The sequence below is a fragment of the Sminthopsis crassicaudata genome, chromosome 3 (genome assembly GCF_048593235.1).
Source record: "Sminthopsis crassicaudata isolate SCR6 chromosome 3, ASM4859323v1, whole genome shotgun sequence".
Taxonomy (NCBI): Eukaryota; Metazoa; Chordata; class Mammalia; order Dasyuromorphia; family Dasyuridae; genus Sminthopsis; species Sminthopsis crassicaudata.
In genome coordinates, this window is record NC_133619.1 from 88,685,053 (window position 1) to 88,698,986 (window position 13,934).

At 33.2% G+C, this 13,934-nt stretch overlaps 1 protein-coding gene across 4 annotated transcripts in view; it reads right to left on the reverse strand.

The window, feature by feature from the left end:
* NAA16 (N-alpha-acetyltransferase 16, NatA auxiliary subunit) overlaps positions 1–13,934 on the reverse strand; it is a 104,969-nt gene that overhangs the window by 73,116 nt on the left and 17,919 nt on the right. For all 4 annotated transcript variants that reach the window (XR_012487764.1, XR_012487765.1, XM_074299193.1 and 1 more), the window contains exons 2-3: positions 5,256–5,340; positions 890–994 (exon numbers count right to left, since the gene is read on the reverse strand). Coding sequence is in view for 2 of the 4 variants with exons in the window: in XM_074299193.1 (XP_074155294.1) it covers positions 890–994; positions 5,256–5,340 (190 nt within the window). In the remaining 2 variants the exon portion in view is untranslated. The remainder of the gene's footprint in view (positions 1–889; positions 995–5,255; positions 5,341–13,934) is intronic.

The following is a 13,934-nucleotide window of genomic DNA, read 5'->3' on the forward strand; positions in this document are numbered from 1 at the left end:
ATCTGGAGAATAAGAATTTTTCAATTGGGATATTTCCCAATGAATAAATATGTGTATATGAAAAGAATGAGAGAGTAATGAACTGTACCAAATTAACAACTCAAGAAAAATATGGAAAGATTTGCATAAAATGATGCAAAAATAAAAAAAGCAAACCAGGAAAACAATGCAAGTGATGACTACTATAATTTAATCAAAAAGCAACCAAAAAAGCAGAACTAATTAAAGACAATGATCAACACTGGTTCCAAATGAAAGATGAAGAAACACATCTCCCTTATCTTTATAGGAAAATAAGCAGCTATAAGTTTCATATATTTGTGTTATGAGATGCAGCTGAGCCTCACCTATAACATCTATAATCTGTGTGATCTTGGATAATTCTTTTAATCTCTAAGACCTCAGTGTCTTCATTTATAAACTATACATAGGGGCATCTAGATAACACAGTGGATATAGCACCAGCCCTGAAGTCAGGAGGACCTGAGTTCAAATTTGATCTCAGACACTTAACATTTCCTAGCTGTGTGACCCTGAGCAAGTCATTAATTCCAACTGCCTCAGCCAAAAAAAAAAAAAAGAAAAGAAAAAAAGAAAATACATATAATTTCTAAGATCCTTCCAATTCAAAATCTATTATCTTGTTGGCCAGTGATCCTGTTCTGTTTATAGTGACAATCCAATTAATACCAAGCACAAACTTTTTGTCTATAAATGCTTAATAAGTGTTAGAATCACAATGTTGGTCCCAGTGTTGCAGAAGTAGCAATTTCATTAAAGTATCTATTTTTTCATACTCTATTAGTTCTTAATTTCATTATTCTGATAGAGATAATAAAATAGAACATAAGAAATAAAATTAAACTACCAAACTACTTAAAAAGGATACAGACATGACTCTTGACATCATTCCGAAGTCCTTTACGAACAAATTCATATGCTTCTTCTTTCTTTCCTAAACAGTTCAGTGTCAATCCTTTCATAGCTAAGGTCTCTGTAAAAGAATGATAAACCTATATAAATGTATATATAAGAGTTTCAAAAATCCCTGCCTAGACCCAAATTCAACCACCAACCACATTTAGGAAAATGCCTAAAAATGAGTTCTTACAACTGACAACTATCTTTTACTGGACAAAGTATATGCAACACTTAGGCTAACAAACCAAAGGAATCTGGTGCTTTTCCAAAGTCGTCTTTTACTGACCTTGATTTAGGGCTTCTTTTCTAAAACAGCTGGTATCCTAATTCTAAAACCACTGTAAATGCAGGGGTTTTTCTAAACCTCAGGACAGTCCAGATTCTTTGTAATTGTATTTTCCAGTCAACATATCCTTTTCCCTTTATGAGTCTCTATATCCTTGTATTTTGGGAAAAGTTCAAAATAGAAATTAAGTTTGTGGCAGCCCTTTTTGTAGTGGCAAGAAACTGGAAACTAAATGGATGTTCATCAATCAAAGAATGGCTGAATAAATTATGGCATATGAATATTATGGAATATTATTGTTCTGTAAGAAAACGACCAATAAGATGATCAGGATGATTTCAGAGAGGCCTGGAAAAACTTACATGAAGTGATGCTAAGTGAAATGAGCAGAACCAGATCATCATTATACACTTCAACAACAAGACTATACAAAGATCAATTCTGATAGACGTGGTTCTCGTCAACAATGAGTTGTTTCAAACCAGTTCCAATTGTTCAGTTATAAAGAGAGACATCTACACCCAGAGAGAGGACTATGGGAATTGAGTGTGGACCACAACATAGCATTTTTCACTCTTTCTGTAGTTGTTTGTTTGCATTTTGTTTTCTTTCTCAGGTTTTTTTTTTTCCTTCTTAATCCGATTTTTCTTGTGCAGCAAGATAACTGTATAAATATCTATACATATACTGGATATAACATATATTTTAACATATTTAACATGTATTAGACTACCTGCCATCTAGGAGAGGAAGTGGGGAGAAAGAGGGGGAAATTTAGAACAGAAGATTTTGCAAGGATTAGGGTTGAAAAATTACCCATGCATATGTTTTATAAATAAAGTTTTTTAAAAATAGAAATTAAATGCTTAGAGTGAATTGAATCTAACTGAAGAGCTTCCAAATTTTTGAAACTTTAAGCTATAATAATGAAGTAAAATTCCATCAGTTTCCAAACTCATGTCCCACATGAGATAAATAAGGGTCTAATAAGAATATTTTAATTCTAATGATATTTTTCACTTTTTCTTGGCTAATATGAAGTTAATCATATAAAACAATTTCTAACATAAAGAGGTTGATTTTTTTTAAATTAGAGCTTTTTGTTTTCAAAATATATGCATAAGCTAAATAAGATAAATATGTATACATATATTGGATTTAACATGTATTGGACTACCTGCCAGCTAGGGGAGGGGGTGGGGAGAAGGAGGGGAAAATTTGGAACAAAAGGTTTTGTAAGAATCAATGTTGGCAAAATTACCAGTGCATATGTTTTGTAAATAAAAAGCTTTAATAAAAAATAAAAATAAAAAATATATGCATAGATAATTTTCAACATTCAGCAAAACCTTCTGTTCCAAATTTTTTCCTTCTTTTTCCCCTCCCCTCCCCTAGACAGCCAAGTAATACATAAATATTAAATGTGCAATTCTTCTTTTCATATTTACACAAATATCATGCTGTACAAGAAAAAAATCAAGTCAAAAAGAAAAAAAAAAAGAGAAAAAACAAAATGCAAGCAAACAACAATAACAACAAAATTAAAATACTATATTGTAATCCACACTCAGTTCCTTCAGTCCTCTCTATGGGTGTAGATGGCTCTCTTTATCACAAGACCACTGAAACTGGCCTGAATTATCTCATTGTTGAAAAGAGCCACATCCATCAGAATTGATCATAATATATAATCTTGCCAGGTGTAATGATCTCCTGGTTTTACTCACTTCACTTAGTATCAGTTTCTGTAAGTCTCTTTGGGCCTCTCTGAAATCATCCTGCCGATCATTTCTTATAGAACAGTAATATTCCATAACATTCCTATAACATAATTTATTCAGCCATTCTCCAACTGATGGGCATCCACTCAGTTTCTAGTTTCTTGTCACTAAATAAAGGGCTGCCACAAACATTTTTACACATGTGGGTCCCTTTTTTCTCCTTTATGATCTCTTTGAGATACAAGCCCAATAGAAATACTGCTAGATCAAAGGGTACGCACAGTTTGATAGCTCTCTGAGCATAGTTCCAAATTGTTCTCCAGAATAGTTAAAACAATTCATAACTCCACCACCAATGTATTAATGTTCTAGTTTTCCCATATCCCCTCCAACATTCATCATTATTTTTCCTATCATTTTAGCCAATCTGAGGTGTGTAGTAATACCTCAGAGTTGTCTTAATTTGCACTTCAAAGAGATTATTTTTTCCTAATTTGTTCCAAACATTCTCAATCTACCATTCCTTTATCCTACAGGTAATTCCATGCTAACAGAAGAGCTTATTTCAAATGTGATATTGAGACAAATTATTTCAAGAAACACTGACTTCCAAAAGTGGGTTTGAATTAAAAAATAAGATTAAAATGTCAACTCAATTACCCACAGAGATGAAAAGATATTGATATTTCAAAATTACTTATTTTGAATTAGAATAGACCAATTTTCCTTCAGTAAAATCTACCCTAATAACTATTTTCTATTTAGAATAATTAACAGAAAGTTGATAAACACTGGAATAGAAGAGAAATAACCTAGTAGTATGCTGAGAAATTAAGAGAAAGACAGGATAGGATTCAAATCTTTCATCTAATAAATTCAAAAAGCAAATAAATTTATTATAAAACATCCTGATGAAGTAGAAAGACAACACCAGGAAACAAAAGAACCAAATGTTGTTTCTAGTCTTGCTAAAATAATTTAAGTTCTTATCTATGAGATCAGGGCTTCAATATGTCTTGGGGGCCCCTGTATACTTTAGGATTCTGTAAACTTCAATTTCTTTAACTATAAAATGCCTTACTTTCTTCATAGAGAGGTGTAAGAAAACACTCCTGAAAATGGCTCTGTAAAATATGACATATATAGTATAAAGTATATTATATGAGGGGCAACTAGGTGGCGCAGTGGATAGAGCACCAGCCCTGAATTCAGGAGGACCTGAGTTCAAATATGGTCTCAGACACTTAACACTTCCTAGCTGTGTGACCCTGAGCAAGTCACTTAACCCCAATTGCCTCAGCAAAAATTTAAAAAAATAAAAGATTTGATATGGTTTATATCTCCAACCACTAAATTTGTGGGATGCAGCCAAAACAGTATTTAGAGGGAAATTTATTTCTCTAAATTCTTACATCAACAAAAATAGAAACAGAATAGATCAATGAATTGGACACACTACAAAAAAAAAAAAAAAAAAAAAAAGGAAAACAACAAATTAAAAATTCCTAATTGAGCACCAAATTGGAAACTCTGAAAATGAAAGATAAGATCAATTATGATTGAAAGTTTAAAAAAAAAAAAAAACTATTGAGCTAATAAATAAATCTAGGAGCTGATTCTATGAAGAAAAAAAAAAAAAAAGACCCAGTAAGATAGAAGCCATTAGTTAATTTGATTAAAATGAAAAGAAAACCAAATATCTAATATCAAAAATGAAAAGGGTAAAATCACTTCCGATGAAGATGAAATTAAAGCAATCATTAGGAAATAATTTTCCCAATTATAATAATATCTATACAATCTGATTTAAATCAATGAATATTTACCAAAAAATAAATTACCTAGACTAACATATCAGAAAACGGAAATCCTAAATAACCCCATTTTAAACAAAGAAATTGAACTAGCCATTAAATGAACTCTCTAGGAAAAAATCCCCATGGCCAAATGGATTCACAGGTGTAATGTAAAGAACAATTAATTCCAATACTATATAAACTAATTGGAAAAATAGGCAAAGGAGTCTTATCCAGTCACCCATAGTATAGCATGGGTTGAAGATTGATTAGCAAAAAACATAACATTACTTAAAAAAATAACTGGGAGCACAACTAGATCAAAACCACCAACATAAGACTATGAAGGACATCATATATTTAACATGTATAAATATATCATGACAGCTAGCCCACTGCCATTCCAATAAGCCAAAACACTACCAAAGATGAATACAGTATAACACAGCCTCAGTTTAACATTAGAAATATTATCTAGAATAAATTCCACAGTCTTGCTTTTGCAATTTAATCTTTTAAATGATACAATACCTCCATGTTCAGCAAACTTTGGATTTGAAAGAATTGTCTTACAGAATTTGAGCCCATTTTTGTACTGCTTCTGTTCATAACATTTCTGGAGAGAGAAAAAAATAACAGATAAAAATATTATTTTACAAAATAAATATGATTATTAGAAAGGCCAAGCTTTTTTCAAATGATTAATCATTTACATTTCCTTTTTTCAAAATTGTCCATATCTTTTGACCATTTATTCATTATGAATTAGGAGCAATCATAATATTTTCTTATATATGTCAGATTTCAAGTTTTTCTGGTTATAATTGCCATAAATATTTTCTTAGTCTTTCTTTTTTCATTACATTTTCATTGTATTTAATTTTAATATAGTCTAGTATGCCTATACTATTTCAGATAACTACTTTGATTTGTTGAACTGAAAAAAAAATTCCTCTCTCCTCAAATGTAATATCCATTTTATTTACTTCCATTTTTTTTTTTTTAAAGCTTTCTAAGACCTCTATTTAAGATAAAGCAGAAGAAAATGAACAGAACCACAATGGTACAAAGAAGCCACAATCATATGAGGAGAAAAGCATAAAAGAATGGACAAAGAATGCCATGATTAAGTTTCTGTGAATTTAAAGGAACTGAAAAAGTGTCATGAAACATAGCATAGAAAACATTTTCAGGCTATTCTCACCTCCCCCCCCACTGACCTCCATTTGTATCTCACAACTTTCTGACTTCATTCTTTCCAATTTTTCCTCCTTTTCCCATCTCTAATGAAATTAACCTATTTCCTTAAACAAGAAATGATTGCAAAACAAATGACTATAAGTAAAGACATAGATATATCAATCCCTTACAATAGATTGATAATTATCCCACTTCTTAAATGCAAATTCTCAGACTACCTAATCTCCCTACATTATTTGACATTGTTGACTACCCTCCTGTATCAAATGTTTCTTCAATGGCCTTTGTTAGTTCATCATTAATAACTGAGGGTGTACTACAAAGCTGCATCTTATGCCCTCTTCTTCTCATTCTATACTCTCACTTGATGATTTCATGAGCTCCCAAGGATTCAATTACCTCCATGCAAATGACTCCCATTTTTACATATCCTGACCTAATATAACATTATCTTCCTCAAAGACACCTTAAACTCAACATTCTCCATAGAGAACTCCCCTTACCATCTTTCTCTAAAGACATACCTCCTTCTCCAACTTTCCCTATTACTACTATCAAACACATTATCATTCTGATCATGTAGATTTTTAACCTCGATACACATTCTTTTTTGCTACTCAATGTCTGACCTCACATATCCAATCAGGTGCTAAATCATTGTGTCTACCTTCATAATATCTGTCCTTATCCATCCCCTTCTCTTCACTCATTCAGCCCCACTCCTACAACAAGGTCTATCTCCCCTACCCTAGATTATTCCAATATCCTCTTAATTATCTTCTCATAGGTCTAACCATGTCACTCTCCTCTATCAAACTCTAGTAGTTCTCTATTATCTGTTTGGCCTTCAAAGTTCTTCACAACTAGCCTCCACTTAGCTCAGCTCTCTGACCTATTTTTACCTTCTTCCTGTGATAATAACAATATTTTATAATCCTTCTAGCTTTCTTTTTGCTGACTTATATGACATGCTATCTCCCATTCTCCACACCTTTGAAATGTCTGTCTTATACATGCCTGAAATACCCTCTCTTCTTACCTCCAATTATTAGAATCTTCAGTTTCCTTCCAAAATAGATAAACTCCATTGTCTATATGAAGTCTTTTCTGATTCTATTTCTCCTCTCCTACCACATACTCAAAGAAGGTCTAGTGACCTCTCCCCTCTCTAAAATTGCTTTATAGTTCTTACATGTTTATGTTATGTTTTAGTCCATGTTTATGTTTGTCAGTAGAATAGACTGCAAATTCCTTGAATAAAAAGGACTTTTTTTTAACTTGTTTTTTTCCCCTAAACTATTATTTTTTATTATAGCTCTCTCTTTTTTTTTTTTTTTTTTTTTTATCAAAACATGTGCATGGATAATTTTTCAACACTGACTCTTGCAAAATCTCGTGTTACAAATTTTTCCCTCTTTTCCTCAGATCCCCCTCCCCTAGATGGCAAGTAATTCAATATATACTAAACATGTTTAAAAAATATATGTTAAATCCAATATATGTGTGTGTGTGTGTGTGTGTATAATTATCATGTTGTACAAGAAAAAATCAGATCAAAAAGGGGAAAAAAATGAGAAAACAAAATACAAGCAAACAACAAAAAGAGTGAAAATGCCATGTTGTGATCCCACAGTGCTCTCTAGATGTGTAGATCAATGGAACTAGCCTCAAAGGTCCCTTTTTTTTTTTTTTTTTTAATCCCTGTGTCCCCAGCAGCCAGGACAGTGCTTAACACATTAAGGCTATAATAATAATGTTTGATTGATTTATGTATATCAGAGCAATATAAGTCTGGAATATAGAAATAACTAATTTTATGATATTTAAGATTACAAAACACTTTCCTTTCTTCTTTTTTCCTCTTTTTAATCTCCTTGTAACAAGGAATGGCTTGATAGATGAGGCATATCCTCAAAAATAAAACCAATATAGAAGCCAGAGATACTAACATTAAATTTTTTTTTTTAATAGGTAGTGAGTACTCACTCATACTTCTTGATCTCACTGCATATTTAACTGTTCATTAACCCATCTCCTTCTCAATATTCTTTGTCCTCCCTGCATTTTCATGAGGGCTACTCTTCAGTAGCTACTGAGCTATTCTTCAATCTCTTTTTCAGGATTATCCTCATCTATATTCATCCATATGTGGGCATTCCCCAAAGTTATACCCCAAGCTCTTTCTTTTCTCTCTAAATGATCTATTTAGTTCCCAAGAATTCAAGGATTTCCACATAGATGACTCCCAAATCTATAAATTTATCCCCTCATATCTTTCTTGACCTCTACTGCAAAAGAACTTCAATCTCAACACATTCAAAGCTAAACTCTTTTCTCCTGAGGCCTGTCTATCTCTTCTCCTAACTTCCCTATTTATGTCCAATTCATTACCATCCTTACAGTCATTCATTTAGAATAGTGCCCTTAGAGAGCAGCTAGGTGGCACAGTGGATAGAGCACCAGCCCTGAATTCAGGAGGACCTGAGTTCAAATATTGTCTCAGACACTTAATACTTCCTAGCTGTGTGACCCTGGGCAAGTCACTTAATCCCAGCCTCAAAAAAAAAAAAAAAAAAAAAAAAGAATAGTACCCTTGACTTTTCATATTCACTAGCTCACTATCAACTATCAAATCAGTTCCTAAATCACGTCTATTCTACCACCACAACATCTCACATATCTAGCCCGTTCTACCCCTTCTAACCCTACTAACAGCCTTCATCATTTGAGAGACTAAATTATTACAAGAGTCTCCCTAAATGCACCCTCTCTTTTCTCACCTATCTTTCACTTTACTTTCCTAAATTTGCTTTCCTGAAGCACATTAATTTGACAGTTGTAAAGCCTGGAAAGACTCCCAAGAACTTATGATCAATTGTGATGGACTTGGCTCTTTTCAAATAATTCAAGAAAATTCCAAATAGACTTGTGATGGGAAGAGCCATCCCCATCCAGAGAGAGGATTATGGAGACTAAGTATGGATCACAACATAGTATTTTCACCTCATATTTTGTTGTTGTTCTTTTGTTTTTTTCTTTCTCATTTTTTCCCCTTTTGATCAGATTTTTCTTGTGAAGCATGATATATGTGGAAATAAATTGGATTACTTGCTTAGACAGCAAGGAGATGGGGGAAGGGGAAGGGAGGAAGAAAAACTTGGAACACATGGTTTTTCAAGGGTGAATGTTGAAAACTATTTTAACATGTATTTATAAAAATAAAAAGCTATTCAAAAAGAAATTAACTATGCTATGGATACTTCAGGAAGCTCTGTGGACATGGTTTTTTTGTTTGTTTTACTCTTTCTTAATTTTATTATTATTTTCAGTTTCCATGCTTTACCATTAAGAAATGAAGAAATAAGATATTTATTGTATATATGATGTCATATTTTGTGAACCCATCCTAAGGAGTTTTTATTTACAACCTTAATTAACTCTTTACATGCATCATGAAATAATGAAAAGAGAATCAGATTAAGAGTCAAGAGAGCTGAGTACTAGTCTTTGGTCAATAAACCTTTAATAAGCCGGGCACTGTGCTGTGGGCATGTTTTAAATCCTGATTGCGACATTCCTGAGTTCTGCTTGCCACACATAGATTTATGTACTATATTACACTTCACATTTGATTGGCAGCAAATAAATTCGAACAATATGCTCAAAGCCACAAGATCTTATCTAGGTTTTCATCCCTCCCCATTTGTTACATACTATGAATGTTTTAGCACAGATTCAACCATGTTGTACCCATACAAAAGGAGTTTCAATGGCTCCCTATTATCTGTATCACTAATTCCAGTAATAAGAGCCTCAGAGCTAGAAGTATCAGTCAATTTAACATCTCCACTAAGAAACAAGCTTACAGATTCAGAATACTGTACTGCTGAAAAGTGTTTAAAGAAATCACAAGTGGTCAGTCTCTATTATGTGCTTGACATAAAACTACTTATATAGACACAAATGACTGGACCAAAAACAATCTTTTATTCCAGATTTCATAAGTTATAGTTAATGTTTACTATTGGAAACAATGAGCCTTCTCTCATTCTGAATTACTTACATTGCATCAAATACTTGAATATTTTTCACATCTGGATACTACATCTGGATACAGTTTTGATAACTAGACTTGTCTGTTCCTAGTGTCTGCTTTTTTGTATTCCCAAAATAATATTTTCAAATAGTAAATACAAATATCTATAAACTTTACAAACCCTGATATATCTTCCACACTTCAAACTGCCTTTGGAGTGTCCTTTCACTTCATATTCAACAAGTTTAAAAATGAATTCCTTACCTTATTTTTAAAATCAGTTTCATGAAAGAGGAAAAGATGGCAAACATCTCTTCATCTCAATACCAACAACAAAAAAACGTAGTTAATATAACAAAAAAAGCAATCACAACAAAAAATAAGTAAATCAATCCCTTCAATTTATTTATTACTAGCAAAGCATCAGTAAACTGACAAATATACAACAGTACAAGCTTTAGTCTAAGATCAAGCTCAAGTCAAAATCCTGGCCCCTCATCTACACCCAGAGAGAGGACTATGCGAACTGTAGGTGGATCACAACATAACATTCTACCTCTTTTGTTGTTCACTTGCATTTTGGTTTCTTACTCATTTTCTTTCCTTTTTGATATGATTTTTCTTGTGCAGCAAGAGAATTGTATAAATATGTTTACACATGTTGGATGTAACATATATAACATATACTGGATTGCTTGCCATCTAAGGGAGGGGGTGGAGGGAAGAAAGGGAAAATCTGAAACACAGGGCTATGCAAGGGTCAATGATGAAAAATTATCTGTGCATATGTTTTTTTGTTTTATTTTTGTTTTGTTTGCCGAGGCAATTGGGGCTAAGTGTCACATAGCTAGAAAGTAGTGTAAAGTGTCTGAGAACTCCTTCTCATTTTAGGGATAGTCCTCTATCTACTGTGCCACCTAGCTGCCCCAGTGCACATGTTTTGAAAATAAAAAGCTTTAAAATAAAAAATAAAAAATCCTAGGCCCTTCCAATTCTCCAGATAGAAGTAAAAATATCCCCTTGCACAACAACTTTCTCCTTCCCATAGTTCCTTGCCAATTAGTACTTCTGAGGCTGTCAAAATCAACAATCCATGTACTATTAGCTAGGTTCAATCTCAATTCAAGCATCAATAGACACTATTACCTTATACCTGCAAACTAGATCAAACTATCAAAACATCTATTTTAAGTGAAAACAGAGCCTGATCTCACTACCACAAAAGGTAGTAATGCTTGTTCTGCTTCAACCATAACACAAAAGAGTGAGGGACTTTTGAATAAGCATGCCAAATATAGGCATGATATAAAAAGCCGAAACACTAAAAGTAGCAAAAATGAGCATTACAATTCCCACCCTAAAAAGAACCTACACATAGAAAAATATTTTAGCAGCTATTTTTGGGGTGGCAAAGAACTGGAAATTGAGAGAATGCTCATCAACTGAGGAATAGCTGAACAAGCTGCAGTATATAAATGTAATAAAATGCTGTTATACTATAAGATGATAAGCAGGCAGATTTCAGAAAAATCTGGACTTACATGAACTGATGCAAATGAAATAAGCAAAACCAGGAGAATATTGTACACAGTAATAGTAATATTTGAACAATGATCAACTATGAATAACTTAGTTCTCATGAATACAATGATCCAAGACAATTCCAAAGAACTCCTGATAAAAAATGCTACCTATATCCACAGAACTGATGGACTCTAAATGCAAATTTAAGCATACTATTTTCTCTAGTTTTTTGCTCTCTCCCTTTCTCATCTACCCGATCTCTGCAACAGTAAGCAATTTAATTTAAATTTTATACACATATACACACACACACAAAATCATGTAAAACATTCCCATATTTGTCATGTTATAAAAGCAATAGAAGAAAAAAAACCACAAAAAATAAAAATAACTAAAAGTGGGCTATATTAACATGAAGGGCGGAGAGTCTCTGGAATAGGGAAATTATCTCCATCAATTCAAAGAATGCACCCAAACCTGAATAAAAGGCACTGGGCTTCCCCACTCTAAATTAAATTCCTTGCAAGATGGGTGGGATCTGACCAAGATCCAAGAGAATCAATGCAATCTCATTATCAGCAATGTCCTATAAACTCTGAATCTCTCGAAAATATTGGTTATTAATAATCATTTCTCACATTCAATCACTTGGTATACGAGAAGAATGATCTTCTAAATGAAACACACCCAATATGACAAGCACTTCAAGGGTTTCCAACTAGGGGACTGATGGGGTGAACAGACTCAGAAAGGCTAGGTCTTCTTGTCCTTCATTCTTGAAGAGGACCAAAATGACATCACTATGTAGTGTCAAGTTAGTGAGTCTGTGGCTGATCAGACCAATAGGAAGTTAAAATACTCTACCAGAGGTTGGACACAAATGAACATTTGGAATGGACTCTAACTTTGCCCATCTCAAGCTTCTTCTGAGCTATTTCAATTCTGCACTGATTATAGAGCACAGCACCTTCTCTGATAAAGGCATGCCATAATGGGAAGAACAGTGTCAGGGTCTCCCAAGTCTTAAGAGAGACCTTGAGAATGTCCTTGTATTGCTTTTTTCTAACAACCTTGTGAGGGCTTGCCCTGTGTGAGTTCTACAGAAAGTAGCAACCTAGTGTCTAGCTGGATCCCAGGGAGATATACTGAAAAGATTACCTTAACACTAAATAGGCCTTTGTGAAACTTCTTGCACAGACAGGTTTATCTTGTCCAAAGTGACCCCTTATTGAATTTCTTTATTGACAGTAGACTATCTAGTTCACTTGAACTGTCATCCTACAGTTACAGTATACAATCAGGAGGCCAAATTATGTATGTCAACCCCCAAGGTTATTTTGCATAAACATAAATTAAAAGACCAGTAGATTTTGAGGCAAGAAATTAGCATAACTCCAAGCACACCAAAATTTATTTCCTCTAATTCCCCAGGAAACTTAACCACAGCCTTATGTCATTATAATAAAGCTTTTGTCCCTTGACTAGAAAATGGCCTAAGCCTGGGAATTCTTTCTGGATAACTTTGAGAACAGTCAGGTAGCTCAAGTCCTCTCCCAGACAAGGGAATCCTTTCAGTATCTCTCCCTGGATCCCAACTAGATACTGGGTTACTCATTACTCCTAGGGACCGAGTCTTTTGCTGAGCCCTATTCACCCCATCACTATTTGAGGGAAGACAATACAAAGAAGAAAAGAGAAAGATGGACTGGCACTTTGACAAAATCAAAGGAGGCAATTCCTTTTGATAACATTTTGACAAAATCAAGTTTTGATAAGAAGATGTTGCAGATTAAAGGTAAAAAAAAAAAAGTAGACAGTAAAACAAAATTCAGAGCTGTCTCTCTTTTGGGTATGGTCTCTACAATTGTTCTCAGGTCACTTGTAGAAATTCTCTTTTCTGCTAAAAATGTCCTACAAAGTTAATCTTCAACACAAATTTAAATTTACTTTACCAAATACCAGAACACAGATAATAAAAATTAGCTTGAATCTTGTCTATTACTAGAAAATCAAATTTGGAAACTTTGATCGGGGAATTTACAATTTTATGTTGGCCAACTGACATGTTGATATGTATAGGAAACTCAGATATAAACATAAAATCAGAACCTAATTTTTATTCTTGTCATTATGCATTCATTCCTCCATGAGGAAGATCAGATTTTGCTAAGGAAGTAATGACAAAATACTTTTTTTTTTTTTATATGAAGATGAATTATAACACCAAAATGATCTCATTTTATTTTTAATAGCTTTTTATTTTCAAAATATATACAAAAAATAGTTTTCAACATTCATCCTTGTAAACCTTGTGCTCCAATTTTTTCTTTCTCCCTTCCTCTCCCTTCCCTTCCCCTAGACAGGAAGTAATGTTGTGCCACAGTTCCCTTTTATTGTCCTGACTCAGTTTCCCCAATTGTCTCAGTTTCCCAGAATTGTTCTGCCTCAGT